The 23,059-nt window shown below is 38.5% G+C and overlaps 2 protein-coding genes across 2 annotated transcripts in view; both read right to left on the bottom strand.

Moving 5' to 3' along the window:
• Positions 1-6,185, bottom strand: part of tyk2 (tyrosine kinase 2) — a 79,411-nt gene extending 73,226 nt beyond the window's left edge. Inside the window, exon 1 of the mRNA XM_028823027.2 lies at positions 5,934-6,185. The gene's annotated coding sequence lies outside the window, so the exon portion shown is untranslated. The remainder of the gene's footprint in view (positions 1-5,933) is intronic.
• Positions 6,186-17,468: 11,283 nt separating this feature from the next.
• cdc37 (cell division cycle 37 homolog (S. cerevisiae)) overlaps positions 17,469-23,059 on the bottom strand; it is a 31,026-nt gene continuing 25,435 nt past the window's right edge. Inside the window, exons 7-8 of the mRNA XM_028823028.2 lie at positions 22,638-22,709; positions 17,469-17,929 (exon numbers count right to left, since the gene is read on the bottom strand). Of these exons, the coding sequence (XP_028678861.2) occupies positions 17,804-17,929; positions 22,638-22,709 (198 nt within the window). The 3' untranslated portion in view covers positions 17,469-17,803. The remainder of the gene's footprint in view (positions 17,930-22,637; positions 22,710-23,059) is intronic.

Genomic DNA, 23,059 nt, shown 5'->3' with positions numbered 1-23,059 from the left:
ACCAAGAATGCTTATATGAGAATGAAGACTAGCTAGAGGCTAATGATTAATTTTAGAAAATTCACTCATCCACAACATTTTTTATTACCAGATTATGGAAAGCCTTTTCTGGAGGCATCAAGTGTAACTTTGGATGGAACAACAGCCTACCACACAGCACTGTCCTGGACAAACTCATACTTACTCACACTGGGACCATTTAGGTTAGTGAATAAATGTAACCCATTTGTTTTTGGCACATTGCATAAAAATCAAAATACTCTGTGATTACATATGCTGGGATGTGGAGAAGATATACATTACAAACAGCTAGTATCCTGGAGCCAAGAGGCAACAAAGCTAACCACTGCACCACCATAACATCCTAAAGGAATATCAAAAACAGATACATGAAAAATAAACCGTGCGTTAATATTATGTATTGGCTTCTTCTTGTACGTTACACTGCATGTGCTCTATAGATGTACCAAGTATGGCTTGCATTTCAGTATTTCTATGATTTATCTTGTTGGAAAATACAGTCCAGAGCATGAATTAACTTGACTCTTGCACACTTTGTTTATGATACTACAATCTAGGAATATGCACATTTCTAGTGCAATTCATTATTTAATTTTAATACTAGTGGAGTAATTACACTTTATTTTTATCTAATAAAAGCCACCTAGTTTAAAGTGTAATGATATAAGCAAAGTAAACAACTGTTAGGGCCCAATAGCCAGCAGGAAGCCCCCAACATACAGTACATAGAGAAGACAAAAGCTTCAAAACGGGTACACCACTTAGGTTTGCAAAAAGGACAGAAACAGGCTGCTACCCAAAAATAAAAGCAGGTGCTAGTCTAGCAAATCCAGAATGCCTCTTTTGACCTCCAGCAAAGTGTTTGCTTGTAGTTTACTAGTACTCCATGGGTTTACATGAATTTCTTCCCATATACAGCAGGTTCCCTTCCACATCCCAAAGATGCCGCTTAAACTGGCCCAAAATGAGTCCTGTAATGGACTGGCCTATTGTTAAGGATTGATTCCTAATTTTCTCCAGATAAATTGAATAAAGAGGGTAGAGATAACTGAACACATCATTTTTATTAGCCGTCTATATAAGAAAGACTCAGCAATGATAAAGTGGAAAGAAATTGTAGCTGTACACAAGCACTAACTCAATATACAGAGATATTCACATTATAACCACATTAATCACTACAAATGCATACAAGTACACTATAAACAAAGAATTCTTTACAAATGCTTTATATACTAATACACAAACAAATGCCTTACATTATTATGAGTAATAAAAATGAATTGCATTCAAATATTTGGGTAGATAAAACAGAGTTTTAGGTAGTGCTAGTTTATGGTTCACTTTAACTATTATACTGCAAATATGAACATTTTTTTAAGCTTGTAATTTAAAAATTCTGCTATATGTACACTTACATATTTACACACACATTTTAGATTTATGTGGGAATTTAATATTAAAGAGCAGGCCCCTTTCCAGACTAAAAATCTTATTTACTGCATTTCTTGCAGGATGTGTCCAGCCATTTACAGAATGTTTCTGGGAGCACATTCAAGCCAATAAAATCAAAGACCTTACAAAGTCTATTGTAGAATGCTTCACATCCTTTGATCATAGCCACACTGCCCTCTCAGGTTGTGTAGTTCACAGAACTTTAAAGACACCTTTCAAAAAAACAAACAGATAAACTATGCTCATTTTCACCCTGGGATGTCATTTTTCTCCAGGTCTTAATGACTGACAAACTTTTTAATCTCTCCCTTCATCTTCTCAAATGCCAGCTTTTCCTCACCTACTCTCACTTTTTCTCCCTTTATCTGTCGTGGCTTTGTTACCTCCTTCTCCTCCTATTTATGTTACCTGCTCTTTCCTCTTCAAGTTGCATATATAGAGTATATATGAGATTCATGCAAACTTTTTAAGCAATTTCAAAAATGTGTCTCCTAATAAAACTACTTGTATATACAGATTAGGTTTTATATTGACACTGTGGTAGAAAGTCATAACTGTCAAGAGCACCAATGCAGGCAAGACAGGAACCAACCCTGAACTTTGTGCTAATGTGTGTACACACACCATCCTACATTATGCCAATTTATAGCTTTATAGGGTCATTAATGTGACATGTACAGAGCACACTGAAATTCTTACTTGCACATACTAATCAATATACAGCATATTGCCACTCTGTGGCACCATGATTACCTCAAAATGCAAATTAACACATCTTTAAGATATGGGAAGAAACTAAAGAACCCAGAGAAAATGCACAAACTGTACCCACTTAGAGAGCGGGCTAGGAATCCATCTCGAGACTTTAAAGTTAGAAGCACTGCTTCTCCATTCCCACCCATGATTAATCACCTTTCTTTGCACAGTAACATTAAGATTAGAACATGATTATTACAGCATATCTGGCAATAACCTTTACCCAAGGCAAAGTGGAAGATCGAGGAATGTCACAATTGTTTACATGTACTTTTTAGAACTGTAGCTCAAAATTACACAATAAACTGGAAGCACAGATATCAGAAACTCCTTTATTCATTTTCGGTTTTTTAATTCACTTTTCTGAGCTTAGATTTTGTTTTCTTGAATTAGTATACTGCAAACTTGTTCATGCCAAAATTAAATGCAATCCAATGTTTTAACCATACCACAATGCAATGCAAATGAACGTGATACATTTCATTTTGCCATGGTTTGCATCATATTAAAATACTAGGGAGCTTTGCGCCCTGCTCACTTCGCTCACCAACCCCCGTGCTTGCGCTACGCGCTAGCCTCTTTGTGGTTCTGCCGCTCGCGTATGAGGATACGAATGTACAATTTGCTATTTTACATTACAGTGAGTAATTAATCATATTAAAAAATAGTAAAACTTAATAATTTGAAAGTAAATTATGTTTCATGTTGCGTTAAGAGTTATTTGCTGCGTAATACTATTTCATCCTGTTTGGCTTTGAAATTAACATGCAAACACTTTTTAAACTTACACTTTTACTGTAAACCTTCAGTAAAAAAATTTTTTATTCAATTTTCATCAAAATCGCATTTAATTTTAATTCTGTGTTTGGACTTTCATTGTGACAATGCAAAGTACAACTGCCCATGATTGAATTTTGTTTCTTTCTCTCTATTAAATAAAACAACTATTTCAAATGTTTGGCTCAGAGACTTGTAAATTGTCTTTGCCAAAGCTATTCAATTGGAAACTGTTAATGTTTTAATACGAAGATCTCCTTTGTTGTGTTACCTCCTGAAGATGTACCACATTACCTTTCTTGGATATATCCTTCTTTTAACAGTAATTTGGCTGGTGGAAGACCAGACGGTATTAACGGTTGTAGATATTCTTCATGATATTGTAAGTTGATGTTTTCATCTTCCGCACAATCATCACCAACTGTTTCAGCATAGTCTATTGATATGCAATTAACCAATTTTCCTGTGTAATCAATTGACATTTTTGGTGTTAATTCATTTGACTTCATCATTTCTCAGTGCTAGGATTGCCCGTGTACTCATTTTTACTGTTGATAACCCTTTGTGATGAAATTCTTCATTAAGATTTGGACATAACACGTCTTCTTTAATTGGGAACTTAAAGTGAGGAAAACATTAAAATTTGTAGGAGCTGAGAGACCAAGAACTGTGTCTGATAAAAGCATTCACATGAATGAGAGGTGAGAGTACCGTGTGCGTGGTTTGAAAATGGTTAAGAGGAGGGCGGGACTTGAAAACATCTCATGGCCAAAGTCTCGACTCGTGGAACTTCAAAAACTCTTCCAAAAAGTCTCATCTCGTCGCAGGACTTTTTTTATATGAATTCTTTTCACTATGGCATGTAATTTTCACATCAGTATAAAATGCAGTACAAATGAGTATTGTATTTTAAACAGTATCCATCCAACGTGGATCATAACTAAAAGCAAAGCAAAACCATTACATTTTACTTAATGGCTGCTCCAAATGTAATTGCTTTTCAATTCAAGACCACATGCCAAAACTAAATGTAATCAAATGACCAATCAGCATCAAGATATGGGGCAACAGCATGAACAACTGAAATAATAAGAATTCCACTTCCAAACCTTTCAGTGATCTGGCAACAAGCAAAATGTCTGTCAATGTGGAGTAATTCATCGAAACCTTGAGAAGTATGTTTTATGTCTTGCTGAGAAAGTTCATTCTTATGTCAAATTGACTAAATAATGTGTTATGCTTGCCTTATATCATATTGTTTCATTCTTCTTGTGATAGTCCTGACCGACACATGAATACATTTTAGCAATTTCTGGTGCTGTTGTCCCTATCACCTGGTATTTACAAAACATATTTAAGGGAGTACCTTTGTACAGACACCTCGATTGATGATCAATGTACTGGGATTGTACACTGCAGCTCTTTGAGACATTAACACTTAAATGTGTTCTAAGGATGTTACTGTAGAAGTTGCAAATCCTTCATCTGTTGCTGTTTCTATATTACACCCACCCTTTCAAGCAGCCAGCTAACATGGAAGAAAATAAAATCATAAGCTTCCAGCTGTTCAATGAGACAGCCTTATCAAATCCCTGTTCATCACCTTTAGCGTTTGTTGAACACACTTGTGATTGGAACACCCCTTCGCTCAATTGTTGACAGCCCTTGCTCTTCCTTCTGATGCAGATTGGTCACTTGATTAAATTCAGGTTTGGCATGATTAACGCATGTTTTGAATCGAAATGTAATACACTCACCTTCTAAGCAAAATGCAACATGTTAGCACTGCTTTTAATTATTGTACATAATCTATGAACATTGAAAAAAATGTTATATGCTTTTGCATTTTATTTTAAACTGGCGAAAAAACTGTGTGCTGTAATAGATCATTTGGTGGATATGTTTTAATTAGGGCACAATAAATCCAGTTTCGAAATTAAATGCACCTTGTGCATAATCACTGCACTGAAATTTAGTTAACATTTTGGACTGCAATTAATTTTGGCACAAATAAGGTTCCATACAAATTAACAAAAGCTGACACGAGAGCAATAAACTGGAAGCACAGGTGATATGAGAAACAATATTTTTTGAATGTCACCTTTACAATTCACTTTTCTTAACTTATTGAAAAAAACGAAATCTAAGTACAGTACGGTGCAAAGAATGAAAAGCTCGCGCAAGCGCAAATGACAATGAATTATAAAAAATACTGCAACTTGATGGTTTCTCATTTTCATTAGCCAGCAATGTTTCAGACAAAATGACTATATAATAATTAGAAATACGTGTGGAAATATGAATTCCGGTGTATGACGCAAAAGTAAACAAGCCTTGCTGGAGACACTGGTTTGACAATGGCGGTTAAAAATCACTAATACATATAGGAAAACATAGCTAAATCTTTAACAAACACACACACGTGCATCTATTATGACATACTGTTATCCATGCAAGGCACAATCTCGAAAACCCTCACAATCCTTCATACGGAGCAATAACTAAGTCATCTTACGTGAAACGAAGCATACTTCGTTGCTAGTACTATAGGTACTACCGTGTGAAAACAAAACAATCAGCTATCGGTCTATAGAAACAATCAGCCACCTTGGCAGAGTTCCCATTGCAGTTGCTTCCACATGGGAAGTCCGCTTCGTACTTAATGACATTTAAAGTGACGCATGAGACCGATCTCTCGTTCTGTGTCACACATACGTAGAAAACGGATAAGCACGCAACAAGCTGTTTCTGACCCGACGGTGCCACTACCGGGCTCGCGTCCAAAGGTCTTGGCGGCTTTCGGATCTTTGGCTCTTCATCGGAGGAAAACATGTACGCTGGGCGTCTTCGATGCGCAAACTACTGCCACGGAGATTCGGCCCAGTGAGAAGGGGTGGGGGGTGGCAGTTGACGAGTCTTCTTACCTTATCCTCTCGCATCACCGGCCTCGCCTTTAATTCTTCAATGTAGATTAAAGGAGTTGTTGGCAACTGCTCCTGTCGGAAAAATCTTCAGTGTTCAGCTTGATGATCACATCCAGGAGCAAGAGAAATTCTTTAATTCCTTTATTTCAGACTTTCGGCCTCGCACTCAACCCAACGCCTACGTAAACCAAAACAGCACTAACCAAAAACACTCGCTCAACCAGTCCCTGACGGCGACAAATGAAACGAAAAGCTGAGTAAACTAGGGGCGGTAACTAGGGCTGGCCGCGTGCGCTAAACGGAAGAGACAACAGCAGTGGCTTCTGGGATTTGTGGTCTGAGGTTTTTGGGCGGCTTTTTATTGGTAAATGGCACGTGATCGTGCGGATCATGGGAATTGTAGTATGAAATATTCGCTGACTAATACAGTGCCTTTTTTTTTTTGCTGTTGAGTGACTCATAGCGTTTGCTCACTGCTTGAACGAGGTAAGCATTCATAATCAATAACGACAATGGAATTAACAATTACGACAGCACCCAATGACTTGTCAAATTAACATTTAGAAATACCTAAAACGAATTTCTGATACCTTAAGCTTTTCAGATACAGAATCTCAGTTCAAGATATCACCAAATATATTTCTTTACATCATATATTTGCATTTACTTGCTTAGCAGACGTTTTTATCCAAAGCGACTTAAAAAAGATGTCAACATAATCGCATAAACATCAGTCTGGGGGACAGACTGGGAACAAGGATTGCAGGACAGGTTACAAATTGAACATCACAAGTAAAGAGCTCAGAGCAAAATATACGCTACTTACAATTTCTAGGTTACAAAAACCGAACACCATCAGTTAGACTGAATTTCACAGAACAAGGGAGCCTTCAGACACTTCATAAACATAGTGAGGGTCTCATAAGTTAGAATGAAGTTGGGCAGCTTATTCCACCAGTTAGCAGCTCCACGTGAAAAGAGCCAGAGGTGGCATCAACAGACACCATTCATCAGCAGACTTGAGTGGTCGAGAAGGAGCATGGGGCTTCATGAGTTTATCCTATATATATATATACAGTATATATTGTAACAAGGGACTTCTATCTATCTATCAATATAGGCGCCTGACCCGACACAGAAGGACACAGAGCCACGTAATAAACCAATGGACTTTTTATTTTTCTTCACCTGTGGGCGCACGTCTTCCCCGTGACTCACAGGCAATACACAGTCCCGCAATACACAGTCCAACACAGCAATAAATGTGAAAAAATGTTGTAAACAAAGAATGCTTTCAGAAATATAAATGATTGTTTATTGTTATCAATTTACAAAATGCAAAGTGAGCGAACAAAAGAAAAATCTAAATCAAATCAATATTTGATGTTACTACCTTTTGCCGTCAAACCAGCATCAATTCTTATAGGCCCACTTGCACAAAGTCAGGGATTTTGTAGGATTCTAGTCAGGTGTCTGATCAACCAATTCTACCAAACAGATGCTAATGATCATCAATGTCACACGTAGGTTGAAACACAGTCATTAACTGAAACAGAAACAGCTTAAAACTGGGTGAGGAACAGCCAAACTCTGCTACCAAGGTGAGGTTGTGGAAGACAGTTTCATGTCATGGCAAGATTGAGCACAGCAACAAGACACAAGGTAGTTCTACTGCATCAGCAAGGTGTCTCCCAGACAAAGATTTCAAAGCAGACTGGGGTTTCAAGATGTGCTGTTCAAGCTCTTTTGAAGAAGCACAAAGAAACGGGCAACGTTGAGGATCATAGACGCAGTGGTTGGCCAAGGAAACTTAGTGCAGCAGATGAAAGACACATCAAGCTTATTACCCTTCGAAATCGGAAGATGTCCAGCAGTGCCATCAGCTCAGAACTGGCAGAAACCAGTGGGACCCAGGTACACCCATCTACTGTCCGGAGAAGTCTGGCCAGAACTGGTCTTCATGGAAGAGTTGCAGCCAAAAAGCCATACCTCTGACGTGGAAACAAGGCCAAGCGACTCAAGTATGCACGAAAACATAGGAACTGGGGTGCAGAAAAATGGGAGCAGGTGCTCTGGACTGAGGAGTCAAAATTTGAAATATTTGGCTGTAGCAGAAGGCAGTTTGTTCGTCGAAGGGCTGGAGTACAATAATGAGTGTCTGCAGGCAACAGTGAAGCATGGTGGAGGTTCCTTGAACGTTTGGGGCTGCATTTCTGCAAATGAAGTTGGAGCTTTGGTTAGGATTAATGGTGTTCTCAATGCTGAGAAATACAGGCAGATACTTATCCATCATGCAATACCATCAGGGAGGTGTATGATTGGCCCCAAATTTATTCTGCAGCAGGACAACGACCCCAAACATACAGCCAAAGTCATTAAGAACTATCTTCAGCGTAAAGAAGAACAAGAAGTCCTGGAAGTGATGGTATGGCCCCCACAGAGCCCTGATCTAAACATCATCGAGTGTGTCTGGGATTACATGAAGAGACAGAAGGAGGTGAGGAAGCCTACGTCCATAGAACATCTGTGGTTAGTTCTCCAAGATGTTTAGAACAACCTACCAGCCGAGTTCCTTCAAAAACTGTGTGCAAGTGTGCCTAGAAGAATTGATGCTGTTTTGAAGGCAAAGGGTGGTCACACCAAATATTGATTTAATTTAGATTTCTCTTTTGTTCATTCACTGCATTTTGTTGATTGATGAAAATAAATGATTAACACTTCCATTTTTGAAAGCATTCTTTGTTTACAGCATTTTTTCACACTTGCCTAAAACTTTTGCACAGTACTCTGTGTGTGTGTATTATATATAATATAATGCTCAAAAAAAATAAAGGACCACTTTTTAATGAGAGTATAGCATCAAGTTAATGAAACGTCTGGGCTATTAATCTGGTCAGATAAGTAGCAGAGGGGGTTGTTAATCAGTTTCAGCTGCCTTGGTGCACTAGAGGGGCAGCAATGAGACGACCCCCAAAACAGGAATGGTTTAGCAGGTGGAGGCCACTGACATTTTTCCCTCCTCATCTCTTTTTTTCACTTGTTTTCCATTTGGCTACGGTCAGGTGTCACTACTGGTAGCATGAGGCCATACCTGGACACTACAGAGGTTACACAGATAGTCCAACTTCTCCAGGATGGCAGGCACATAAATACATGCCATTGCCAGAAGGTTTGCTGTGTCTCCCAGCACAGCCTCAAGGGCATGGAGGAGATTCCAGGAGACAGGCAGTTACTCTTGGAGATAGACAGGGCCCCTCGTAGAAGGTCCTTAACCCATCAGCAGGACTGGCCGGTATCTGCTGCTTTGGGTAAGGAGGAACAGAATGAGCACTGACAGAGCCTACAAAATAACCTCCAGCAGGCAGGCCACTGCTGTGAATGTCTCAGACCAATCGAAAACAGACTTCATGAGGATGGCCTGATGTCCTCTAGTGGGCCCTGTGCTCACTGCCTGGCATCGTGAAACTCGATTGGTATTTGCCATAGAATACCAGAATTGGCAGGTCCACCACTGGTGCCCTGTGCTTTTCACAGATGAGAACGGGTTCACCCTGAGCACATGTGACAGACATGAAAGGGTCTGGAGAAGCCGTGGAGAATGTTATGCTGCCTGTAACATCGTTCAGCATAGCCGGTTTGTTGGTGGGTCAGTGATGGTCTGGGGAGGAATATCCATGGAGGGATGCACAGACTTGTACAGGCTAGACAACAACACCTTGACTGCCATTAGGTATCAGGATGAAATCCTCAGGCCCTATGCTGGTGTAATGGGTCCTTGGCTCCTCCTGGTGCACGACAATGCCCGGCCTCATGTGGCAAGAGTATGCAGCCAGTTCCTGGAGGATGAAGGAATTGATACCCTTGACTGGCCCCCACACTCTGCTTGCCTGACCTAAATCCAATAGAATACCTCTGGGACATTATCTTTCGGTCCACTCGACTGTCCAGATCTGAGAGGAGATCCCCTAGGGCACCATCCGTCGTCTCATTAGGAGCATGCCCAACATACCAACTACAGAGTACCATTTGGAGTTGCTGCAATGAAATTTCGGCAAAATGGACCAACCTGCTGCATCATTTTTGCACTTTGAATTTCAGGGTATCTTTGCATTCAGCCCTCTGTAGATTGATCTTTTTTATTTCCACCAAACGATATGGCATCCTTTTGACCCTAACACATTACCCAGTCCATATCAGTAGAGATATCCAGCAGGATTTTTTTCCCATTGAGATCTGATGTGTTTTCAAAGCGTTCCTTTAATTTTTTTGAGCAGTTATATATATATTATATATATATATATATACTGTATATATATTATATATATGTGTGTGTGTGTATAATAGGTTTTGACCCATTGACCACACTGTAGGCAAGCATCAAAAATTTGAACTGCATATATGCTAATATACTGTATAGCCAATACAGTGGTCTGAAAAGAGGAGTGGCATATGCTTGCCTTGACTGATTGATCACCAGACGCACTGCCGCATTTTGAATCATCTGCAGTAGCTTGGTAGCACTTGCTGGTACTCCTGCCAACAGAGTGGTGCAGCAGTCTAAAGTCTGGACCAGGAGCTGCGCTGCATACTCCCATCAAATATGGTCTGATCTTATGGATGTTGTATGGAGTGAATCTGCAAGACCGAGAGACTGTGGTAATATGGTCAGTGAAGGACAGCTGGTCATCTATTACCACCCCAAGGTTGCGCACCAACTTTGCAGGTGTTAGTAAATAATTTGCCAAGCAAAACAGAGTTGTGATGCTAAATTGACGGATGAGCTGAGATAACAAGAAGGTTGGTCTCTACCAGGTTGAGCTAGAGATGGTGTTCCTTCACCAAGGACCTGTTGTCCTTAAATTTTGTGGGGAATGCATTACATCTTTTCAGAGTCGGACTTCAGCTTTATAGTATGGGATACTTCACTACTTGGCCTGCGTCCTCACTTTCCCTCTAGATGGGCCTTTTAATGTCCTTCTGAGAGAGACACCTCATGAAAGCTCTAAGTCTTTCCACAAATTTTAAGGTTAGCCACTGAGAAAAAGGCTTAACTTTCTGAACATACAAAACGACGCTTTGCTTGGAATTTGGGGCCTGATTTGGTTAACATTTATTTGTATTACAAGAGAACAAATAACCACAAAATTTCCGCGACAAACAATAACCCACAACTGCTTTTGCAGTGTTTATTCCCCAGAGGCTGTCCTTTAACACATAGCTTTGCATGTTGGAGCTTTTGTTAAATTTAAAGCATACAGTGTCATAAATCATCTTCTCTGCAGAAGGACATGGCAACATTCTGGTTCAACTAGCTCTCCCAGACCCAAGTTAACCCTTCACTGCCAGTGCAAGAAAGAAAAGGACTATGAAAGAAGCTTTAAAGCCTACAGATGCTGTGGTTTTGATTCAATCTTGCCCACTTTAAGAATGCAGGGTTATATGCCAGCAATAGGGGGAAAACGGTGTATTGGATGTTTATTATATATCTTTAGGACTCACTTTCATAATTAGTTTTGTGTGGAGACTCTTCTCACTTTTTAAGGATTGTAAATATGTTTGCACTTAAGAAAAAGAAGAAAAAAAAAAAAACTTGTTACCAGCTTGACTGGAGCACATTCCTTTAGAGATCAATCATAGCCTTTACACGTTAATAAGTGCAAAACGTATGAAAGAGGTTCTACCTGGCCATGAAAGCAATGTCCCCAAGGCAATTTTATTTGAGTACATGGTAGCAAGGTGGTTTATCCATAAGTCTATGAGCTTCAATGATGTACAGTGGATATAGAAAGTGCTCAGACCCCTTCACATTCTGCACTGCTCATCACCTGTCTAATACAATACAATTCAATACTGTTTATTTTTATATAGCCCAAAATCACACAAAAAGTGCCGCAATGGGCTTTAACAGGCCCTGCCTTATTACAGCCCCCCAGCTTTGACTCTCTGAGAAAACAAGAAAATACTCCCCCCCCCCAAAAAAAAAAACCCTTGTAGGGTACAAAAATGGAAGAAACCTTGGGAAAGGCAGTTCAAAGAGAGACCCCTTTCCAGGTAGGTTAGGCGTGCAGTGGGTATCAAACAAAGGGGATAAATACAATACACAGAACAGAACACAAGTACTCATCAATACAATATAATACTGAAATAGGAATCTTACAAGAACAGAGCAGAAGATATCACTTAATATGATCTGGATTTGTTTTGAGTCCTGGAGACCTCGGCCATCAAGCTGCCTCCCCCTATTGGCCATTCCACAGCTGAGACAGCGCTGGGCCAGCCAATCCGATGAAAGGACCCCTCTACCCGATGATTCCTGCGATTCTCCATCAGAGAGGCAGGCAAAACAATTTGTCAAGTGGGCAGTGGCACTAAGTGCCATATTTGAGTACCCAGAAGAGACACAGAATAGGTAAGGGTTAGTAACAAATTATAACTATCATATTACTTATGTTTTAGTGCTAATAACTAACAACAGAGATGCCGTCTGTACAGTTAATCAGCAGCTCTAGTCAGAGTTGCTAAACTAAAGTAGTGAGTCTTCAGCCGGGATTTGAAAGCTGCAACGGAAGGGGCATCTCTTATACTAGCAGGCAGACCACTCCACAGTTTAGGGACCCTATAACTAAAAACTCAACCTCCCACTGTTATTTTATTAATCATTGGAATCATAAGCGGGCGGCATGGTGGAGCAGTGGTGGCGCTGCTGCCTCGCAGTAAGGAGACCCGGGTTCGCTTCCCGGGTTCTCCCCTTGTCTGCGTGGGTTTCCTCCCACAGTCCAAAGACATGCAGGTTAGGTCGATTGGCGATTCTAAATTGGCCCTAGTGTGTGCTTGGTGTGTTTGTGTGTGTGTCCTGCGGTGGGTTGGCGCCCTGCTCAGGATTGGTTCCCTGCCTTGCGCCTTGTGTTGGCTGGGATTGGCTCCAGCAGACCCCCGTGACCCTGTGTTCGGATTCAGCGGGTTGGAAAATGGATGGATGGATGGAATCATAAGCAGGCTGGCACCTTGAGATCTTAATGTGCATACTGGTTTGTAAGTCATCGTAAGTTCAGACAAGTAAGCCGGATCTTGGCCATTTAAGGCTTTATATGTTAAAAGGAGGGTTTTGAAATCTGCCCTAAACTTAACTGGGAGCCAGTGTAAGGATTTTAGAACTGGAGTTATGTGTTCGTATTTCCTTATTCCTGTAATAATTCTTGCAGCAGCATTTTGGATTAACTGGAAGCTCTATAAAGAACAGTTTGAACATCCAGTGAGCACTGCATTGCAGTAGTCAATCCTACTAGAAATAATGCATGAATTAATTTCTCAGAATCCCACTTATTTAGAAAACACCTCAATTTCCCAACATTTTTAAGATGGAAGAAACATGATTTAGACAACTTTGTAATATGCGCTTTAAATGACATGCTAGAGTCAAAGATAACTCCTAGATTGTGGCTGATTCAGAAAAATTAATGGCGATTCCAACCGAGTTAAATTATGACAAAATACTGTTGCGATCAGTGTTTAAAGCCAAGTAGTTCTCATCCATCTACTCATTTAATTCACTAACACAATACTATCCCTACAGTGAAGAATTGTGGTATTTCTCAAAGAGAGGGACAGGGAGATGGTCAGAACTGAGAGAAGAATGAATGCAGCCAGATACAGAGAGGTCCTTGAAGAAAACCTGCTCCATAGTGTACACCACCTCACACTGGGATGACGGTCTATGATGATGTATCTAGATTGAACATTGATGCTATGTATGGTATTTCCAAATTGCTTACTACACATCAATATTGCTGCTACTTCTTTGTCTTGTCTCGTTTGTGTTTTAGAGAAAATGTGTGGAGTGACCTAAAGATGGAAGTTTACAGACGCTCCCCATCCAATCAAATGGAGCTTGAGAGAATCTGTCAGGAAGAATGGGATATACTGCCCCAATCCAGGCATGCAAAGCTTATTGTAACTTACCCAAGAAGACTTACAGCTCTAAGCACTGTCAAAGAGGCTTCTACAAAGTACTAAATTAAGGGTCTAAACGTTTTTTTTTTTTCTGATTAGAAATATCCTTTATTAATCCCTGAGGAGTAACCGTCTTTTCGCATGACCTTTGGAGGTCAGAGTGCAGGATGTGGAGAGATTTCAGTTTTTGATTATAAATTTGCCAAACCTTCTGAAAATGTGTTTTCACTTTATCATTATGGGTTACTGCAAAAATGGGAAATGTATTAAATCTACAAAACAAAGTGTAAAGAAAGTCATGGGCTCGGAATGCTTTCTGAATCCACTGTGAATATCTGGTTTAGCGTGAAGGAGTTTGAAAAAGATTGCAAAAGCATAGAGAAAATAATAAAGCTAGTTAGGCTACAAGATTTAACTGACGTGAATGTTATATGAAATTTATATACAGATATAAAAAATAAGCAAGTGACTGCTTAGAGGAGAAAACAGGAAAAATAATTCTGCTCAAATTGTAACTGCAATTGGTTTTAGACTAAAACAAATTATAGCAAATATAAGTATTCCTCACTGTGCCACAAATAATTCATACAATTAAAAAATTGCACTTTTTAATATATAAAAAGTTGAACTAACATTTGTTGTAAAAACAACTTGAATACATTTCCATATGCTCAGTATTTGAATAGTATTGTAGTATAGGATTCTGGTTAGCACACACTTGCATTACAGCTGTAAAATGCACATGACAACGCAACAATTCCTTTGGTTTCCAATATTTACAGTTTAGTTTTTAACAGTTATTCGGTGGAAATCAGCATCTCACTTGATCATTTGGCTAAAACTAAAGTCTAAGGTGATGTCAAATTACACGAATTCTAGTCAGAAGGGATGTCTGCCATTGCTATTCTCGTGGTCAGACCATGTCAGATTACACAACGTCGAATTAGACAACTCCATGACAAACTTTTAGCACGATTTCACACTTCCAAAGTATTGCGTGCTCCTCTCTTTTTCTGAGAGCCAACACAGACAGTTTCTGTGCAGAACGGTTAACAGGTACAAGTTCAGCCACAATCTTGGACTTTTTTTTTTTTTTTTTAACTTTCCTGTATACGAAGTATAGGGAAAGTACTGTAATCGTCCAAAAATTCAAATGTCAAGATTTTGATGAATCTCAACGTTTTACACCTTCCCGAGTCCAGAAATACCATTTTTGGAATTATGTCTGTGTGTGTATGTAAACATGATAACTTGAGCACGCTTTCACTTAAGTCAACCAAATTTTGCATATAAGTATTAGGTACAACTACAACCTTTGAGCTATTTCCATTAACTGGAAGTGGTACACTTTACCTTTTATTTATGCAGCTGCAGAGTCCGATTTATTCAACTTTAGTTTTATAATAATTGTTCAATAGATTATTAATTTGATTTGTTGTTGCTGGTTCTTTAGTGTACATAATATAAAAATATAAATTGTCTTGCAGTTTATTCAAATATCCATCTGCTTATCTTAATATATGACAAAGTCTAGGGGAGACCACAAATTTTTTTTTCCTCTTTTTCACATTATCATTGCATGTAAAACACGAGATATCGGACACACAAGTCTCTGTTCGGTTTGCAAGGTCCAAAACCTCTGTGTTTATTATTTGTACGCATTGTACTTCTTGCTGAGCACTCACTGGTTGTCAACTCTTGCATACACAGAGCCCACCCCTATAACTTAAGACAAAATCAAACCTGTTTGCACCTCATCCTAACAAAATCAGGCCGGTCAGACTGAGTCACTTGGTATGTCAGTGATAGGACTACTTCATGCTTGCCCCCACCTACCTGAGATTATGCAAATAAAGTCTATGACTGAAAATCACTGGAAGAGTCAAGAAATGTGACATGGCCTGTAATTATAAAACAGTTAATTGAATCATGGACATGCAAGTCAGACAAAAAGAAAATGTCAGCCAAACATTGTAAAACTAAACTAATATGGAGGAATATTTCAGACAAAAAATAATCAAATGCACCAATTAATGTGTTATGAAATGTGAAAGTAAATTAATAACACAATGATACAACCTCATTTTACTGTCCACTACAAACCTGTTATTGACAGCAGAATCTCTCTACTATCCACGCTAGACGTTTTTATGCGTGTTGTTGGTTGGGTGCGGTTTGTTTTTATTACAATAATTTATTTATTTTGGGAGCTTTCATTTCCAAAAAAATATATAATCTATATGAGCAGACCATGAAATGTTTCATGGATTTTTTTTGTCTTTATCTACGCATTTTTATTTCTTCATTTATTTTTTTCAGTGACACCACATGCATCATGAAATACACAATGAATTTCACCCATCAAAGTTGTGAGGGTGGCTTCTAGTGAGTTCTGTTTTTGATTGGGGAATCCTGTGTAGAGTGGATATTAATCTATGCCCTTCTTGTATCACATTTCCAGCAGATTATTTAGCTGTAGAGTCCTAATGTTGAATTCAGAGCTTCCAGAATTCATGTACTTTGCTTCGTTCAGTAAATCTGGGCAACTTTTCTTGTACTCCAATCCACCACACATACATAATAAATCAAAAACCAATACTCACTAGAGCCCACCCCATTAATCGTGATGGGTAAAAATTAGTTTTTATTTCATTGCGTATTTTAGATTATGTGTTGTGTTACCGAAATAAATGAAACATAATTAAACAACTGAATAAATAATCCACAAAACCATGTTTCATAAAAATTATCTGTACTCACATATTGCATTTTTATTTGTTTATTGTCATATTTCACAATTATTTGCGTATTTATTTATTTAGTCTGAAGTATTCCTCTATAGGCTAAAGGGAAGTGGTCTCTGCTTGAAAATAGATAGCAGGGTTACCTTAGAAAACAGAATACAGTTTGCCCAAGAAAAAAAAAAAAAAACACCTCTCTCAGATTTTTGTCAATTCAAAATCAAGCGGCTGCAACACTAATTTGGAAACATTCAGCCATCTAATTCTTCAAAATCTATCAAGTCTGCATTTCTAATAATTAGGAGCAAAGGATGCCAGCTTAAGAGAGTGAAGATCATACAATAGCTGCAACTTCCTAATAATATTAAAATCGATTTCAAATGCATCTTAAGAAGCTCAAACTGTATCAAAACTGCAAATCATTAGTATGTTAGCAACAGAAAACAGGGTATCAGGAATCTTCCTCATTCTTTAATTGTGGTTGCCTGTACGCCCGTTTAGAAAATTATTACCAGATTTACTTAATGGACAATTAAATCAAACGGTTGGGTGTGGGAAAGGTTTTAACTAAGGAAGAACAAACTGATTATGAATTCAACTAAACAAATCTGAGTATCCCCCATTCTCAGTTTTCTATTCCCAAATATATCCTAGTAAAAAGGCCAGAGAGTAGTATTCACCATAGTGCAAGTACAGATTAAGAAAATACTGTTGGGCACTGAATCCTATAAGAACATCCTGAGGAAAAGTGCAGAAATTCAGTCTGACCATAAAGAAAAAATAAATAAAAACATAAAACACTGTCTTTGAAAACAATGAAATCTGGAAGCCGACACAGAACAGATAAAAATGATAATTTTACTTCACAAACTTAGGCTAATTTTTGAAGAAAAAAAAAAAAAAAGCATCATACACATGCCAGTGAATGACAGTTCCACAAGGATGACTGGCTCATAGTGTATACTGTGGTCAAAAATGTGCAGATTTTTAAACCAGGTAAAGATGGAAATTTCCGTATAGATTAAAACACAATAACTATTCTGTTAAAGTTAACCTTTTCACACCAATGAAATGGAGTTTAGAGAAGGTGAGGGAGGGAAGTGACGCAGGGAGTAAGGTGGATGGTAGTGAAAATGCTTCTGGCAAAAAACATGTATATGATAATTGTAGGATTTTATTTTAGTCCTTTTTTGGCTCCTCGTACACTGGCTCTTCATCTTCCGCTTTGTCCATCCCTTCTACCAGTTTTTTATCTGGGACCCAAAGTCCTGAGTCAATGCACCTCTGCATGTGGTACTTGGCTACCTGTCAGCAAAACGAAATTCACAATTACACAAGCAAGTTCTAAGTACCATCTACAAGTAAAATGACTTTCAAAATAAAAGTTATTTATTTAAATAACCTTAAAGTGTTTGAACATACATTTTAAGTACTAGGGTGTTGTACCGTGTTAGCCATTATGAATGTAGTGAGAAGTCAAGTAAAATGACACCTTTGATGATGACACCTCGAAAGCTTGCACATTGTAATCTTTTTTAGTTAGTCAATAAAAGGTGTCATCAAGAGAAGGCCAGAAGGAGTTGCATTGTGTCTTTGTAGACCCAGGGAAAGCATATGACAGGGTGCCTTGAGAGGAGTTGTGGTATTGTATGAGGAAGTCGGGAGTGGCAGAGAAGTTTGTAAGAGTTGTACAGGATATGTACGAGGGAAATGTGACCGTGGTGAGGTCTGTGGTAGGAGTGACGGATGCATTCATCATGGAGGTGGGATTACATCAGGGATCAGCTCTGAGCCCTTTCTTATTTACAATGGTGATGGACAGGTTGACAGACAAGATTAGACAAGAGTCCCCATGGACTATGATGTTTGCTGATGACATTATGATCTGTAGTGATAGTTAGGAGCAGGCTGAGGAGACCCTGGAGAGGTGGAGATATGCTCTAGAGAGGAAAGGAATGAAGGTCAGTAGGAACAAGATAGAATACATGTGTGTAAATGAGAGGGAGGTCAGTGGAATGGTAAGGATGCTGGGAGTAGAGTTGGCGAATGTGGATGAGTTTAAAGTGGCAGGAGTGATTTGTGACAGACAGATATCAGCCAGAGTGAAAGGGAAGGTCTACAAGACAGTAGTGAGACCAGCTATGTTATATGGGTTGGAGACGGTGGCACTGACCAGAGAGAAGGAGACAGAGGTGGAGGTGGCAGAGTTAAAGATGCTAAGATTTGCACTGGGTGTGACAAGGATGGATAGGATTAGAAATGAATAGATTAGAGGGTCAGCTCAAGTTGGACAGTTGGGAGACAAAGTCAGAGAGGAGAGATTGCACTGGTCTGGACATGTGCAGAGGAGAGATGCTGAGTATATTGAAAGAAGGATGCTAAGGATAGAGCTGCCAGGCAAGAGGAAAAGAGGGAGGCCTAAGAGAAGGTTTATGGATGTGCTGAGAGAGGACATGCAGGTGATGGGTGTGACAGAGCAAGAGGCAGAGGACAGAAAGATATGGAAGAAGATGATCTGCTGTGGCAACCCCTAATGGGAGCAGCCAATAGAAGAAGAAGAAGAAGAAGAATAAAAGGTGTCATTTTACTTGACTTCTCAAAACATATATTTGATGAATTAACTGTATGGCTCTTATGAACATAGAAATACATCAAGTATATGATCAGTACATTATACAGTCTATAAACACAATAGGCTGCCTTTTTTAAGAATGCAGCAATTTATTCCTATAGGCTACAACAGCAAAGTAATAAGTTCATTACTATGTAGTTGTGTCACTGTACTAGGACAAAAACACAATCTACACACAACTGTAACACAATATACAGCAAAATTAACAAAAATCAGAAAATAATGTGCAACAGAAAGGACATATTAAAAGAGGAGAATAACAGAGTACTGTATTAAGAAAAAGAACTTCCTCCATTAGTGCAGCACTGAGGCTTATTGTGTCAGTGTGGTTAAGAGCTTCTAATAATAATGACTAAGAGCTTACCCAAGTTACATTAAAGTCATAATAATTTTTTTTATATATAGTTCTCTTTGCAAATGACCTTCAGGAGGTCAGAGTGCAGGGTCAGCCACTGTATAGTGCCAATGGAGCAATTTTCAGATGAAGGGATCCCTTCTGGCAGTGACGGTATTTGAACCGGCAACCCTCCAGATTCCAGCAAAGGACCTTGGCTTGACAGCCACCAATCCGCCTAGGTCTGAATGTCTTAATGCAACAGCAGCTATGTCCATCTCTGTCTCCATATCAATCCAAGCTGAACTACATTTTGCAGATCACTCAGAATTTGCATAGATTTTCTCTCGTTTCTCCTGGTTTTGAACATTACATATTCTGATGTTTAAGTTAGGTTAAGCTTGACTTTTTTTTTTTTTTGTAAGAACTGGGGAGAATGTGCGCTCATTCCTAATTGTTTAATTCTTAATTAAAGGCTTTACATGTGGTAAAACACAAATCTTTTATAATTTACAGCAGAGGTGAGTAATGTCAGTCCTGGAGGACTTCAGGTTTTTGTTCCAACCCAATTCCTTAATTGGAAACCAATTCTTGTCAATAACCAATCCTATTTAATTTCATGGATTGTCAGTATTTTAACTCTACAATGTCAGGTCATTCTTATATAGTAGACTTTTACTTTTCCAAGGATATGATCCAAATGATTTAAAGCCTAAAACTGACAAGTAATGCTCAGTCTTTCACGATTTATTTTCAGTTTCCTTCTGAATGTTTTATTAAATCAGATAGTTCACGATGAATACATACAAGTGTACACAGAAATAATTAATTTGAAGTACTGCTGGTTCCATTGTCATTTGCAAGTTATTGCTAATAAAAAGCAATTAAAAACAGCTGTTTAAAACTAAAACAAGCAATTAAGGATGGGCAATCTTAAAAAGCAAGGCAACTAATATGATCCAGAAAACTGCAGTATAAGCAATAAGTATTTTATCAGTTGACTTCTCATTATCTAAGTGGGTTGGAACAAAAACATGCTGCCACCATGGCCCTCCAAGACCAACGTTACACACCCTGGTTTAGAGGAAATATATGCAGCAGGAAAAAAAAGGTAAATAAAAATTGTCCTCTGTGAAAACTCAATTAACTTTTCCATCTACTAAACTAAATATAATTTGAACCACAGGCACCAGGTAAAGTTTGATTAGCAAATATTTGGTGTGTAGCCCAAAGGACTGGATTTACATAAAGACTAGAAACGTGTTTAGTTTGGCATTAACCAAGAGTGCTACCACAAGCATTCAGTGGAAAGGCTGTTGATGCATTTGTGTTTGCAAGAGGCTATAAGCAATTCCAAAGGAACTTAAAGTGAAATATTTCCCAATTACAAAAAATCATCTATGGATATAGAAATAAAAAAAAAATGTTAAACTACAAAGACCAATCAAAAGCAGGTTGGTTGTTTTGATACTGATCAACAGAAAAGAAATTCGAATCTAAAAGTGAAAACAGATCTCTCAAGGTAGTCTGAATGAACTACAAATATAGAACACAAAAGAACTGACTGCACAAGTATTCAACCTCTTCAATATGCCAACTTACAAGTCCTTGGTGCAGCAAACTGATTTTATAAGTCAGTGGACAGAAAAGAAGAAGTCAGGGGTGCAGTTAAATCAATCATTAAGAAATAGAAGGAGTGTGGCACAGCTGTAAATCTACCCAGTGCAGGCCATTCACAAGAAGATCATGCAAGAAGATGACAAGTGTGGGAGGCTAGCAAGAGACCTTTAAGAACTGTGGAGGACTAACAACCTGAAGTGGCTGAGATCGGAGACACTATGCATACAACAACTATTGCCTGGGTACTTTACCAGTCGCAGCTTAATGGGAGAAAGCCACTGTTAAAAATTATAGCTCAGCTACAGCTTACAAGAAAATACATGGGAGACTTTGATGTCGGTTGTAGGAAGGTTTTCCAAGGTCTGACGAGACCAAGCATGGAGCTTTTTGGCCATCAGATAAAAGTATGCTAGACACAGGTCAAACCCTGCACATTTTCAAAAATGCATTATCCTCAGCGTGATGCATGGTGGTTTTAGCATTATACTATAGGGATGTTTCTCTGTGGCTGGCTCTGGGAGGCTTGTGAGGGCAGAAGATGAAAGGAATGCAGCAAAATATAAGTAAATTCTGCAAGAAACCTGAAGCCAAAGCTACTCAGGAATGGCTTCAAAACAATCATGGTGTCCTGGATTGGCCAAGTCAGTGTCAACCCAAATGAAAATTTGTGGCTGGACTTGACAAGGCTTTTCACTCACAATCACCATGCAATATGACGCAGCTTGAGCAGTTTTGCAAATATGAATGGGAAAAAAACCCAGCAGTGGACAAATGTCCAAAGCTGAATAAAAATGAAGATTTTCTCTAACCTGGTCTTTACTAAATCTGAAGTATTATAACTGGACAACATTACTTGCTAAGTACAAGTAAGATGACACAGAGACTGAATGCAACTTTCTCTAAGCATATACTGTATATGGCAGTCAACTTCTGTTTCTTAGAGTTTGTAAGATAACACAATTCAGCCAAGATTAAACATACTTTTGCCTAGGAGGCTTTTTGGAGTTGAACATCAACTTGTTGCTTTAAACATAGTTTTTCTTATGTATAGTAGCAATGAAAAAGTCAATAATGCATCCTTTGAGAAGATTCAACATCTCCTCCATTGATGGGACTGTTTCTCTTGTGGCATCTTGCACTAATTTTGTTTTGTATGTTATCTATTAAAGTAACAGAGTTTCAATGATGTAAGTCTCCATCTTCCATACAAAAAAAAAACATTGTGCTATAATGTTGGGACAATAGTGACCTGCTATATTCAATTTGACAATATAGAATGAATCTCTCTTGTGGTGCTCCCTGAACCAACAAAATTCAAACACATATTAGAGGGGAACAGTTTTAAACTTTGGATTTATATGTGGTACACAACTATAAAACTTTTAACCAGGCTAATATGGAAGGATGACTTGTAAAGAGAAACCTACCGTAGGATCCATCTTACTAATGACATCCTGCAACATTTGAATATCCTTTGAATCAAAACATTTTTTCATTTCCTGTTAATAATGAAAACAGAAATGTTCAGTCTTGGGTTTGGATAAGAACAATCCTGCATCTTATCTTTCTTGTATAAACTCTTATTACAGACTTTTAAGAGAAGAAGGGTAATGACCCTTGATAGTGGCAGTGCCGGCTTACCTGACAAATCAGAAACTATATTATACCTGTGAAGGAAAGTCTTGCATAAATAGGCCCCTTTTTAAATTCCATTTATGCTTTTGTTATAATCTTCAAATACTTCACAGCAAGCATTTATCTAGTCATTTATCATTGATTTGTTTTGGCATCTTCACTTCGAGGTAGATCTAAAATTGCTCCTGTAAACCAGTTACCTTCTCATCAGCAG

Source organism: Erpetoichthys calabaricus, chromosome 17 (assembly GCF_900747795.2).
Source record: "Erpetoichthys calabaricus chromosome 17, fErpCal1.3, whole genome shotgun sequence".
NCBI classification, from domain to species: Eukaryota; Metazoa; Chordata; class Cladistia; order Polypteriformes; family Polypteridae; genus Erpetoichthys; species Erpetoichthys calabaricus.
The sequence above is the reverse complement of the archived record's forward strand: the minus strand, read 5'-3'. Positions and strand labels throughout refer to the sequence as shown.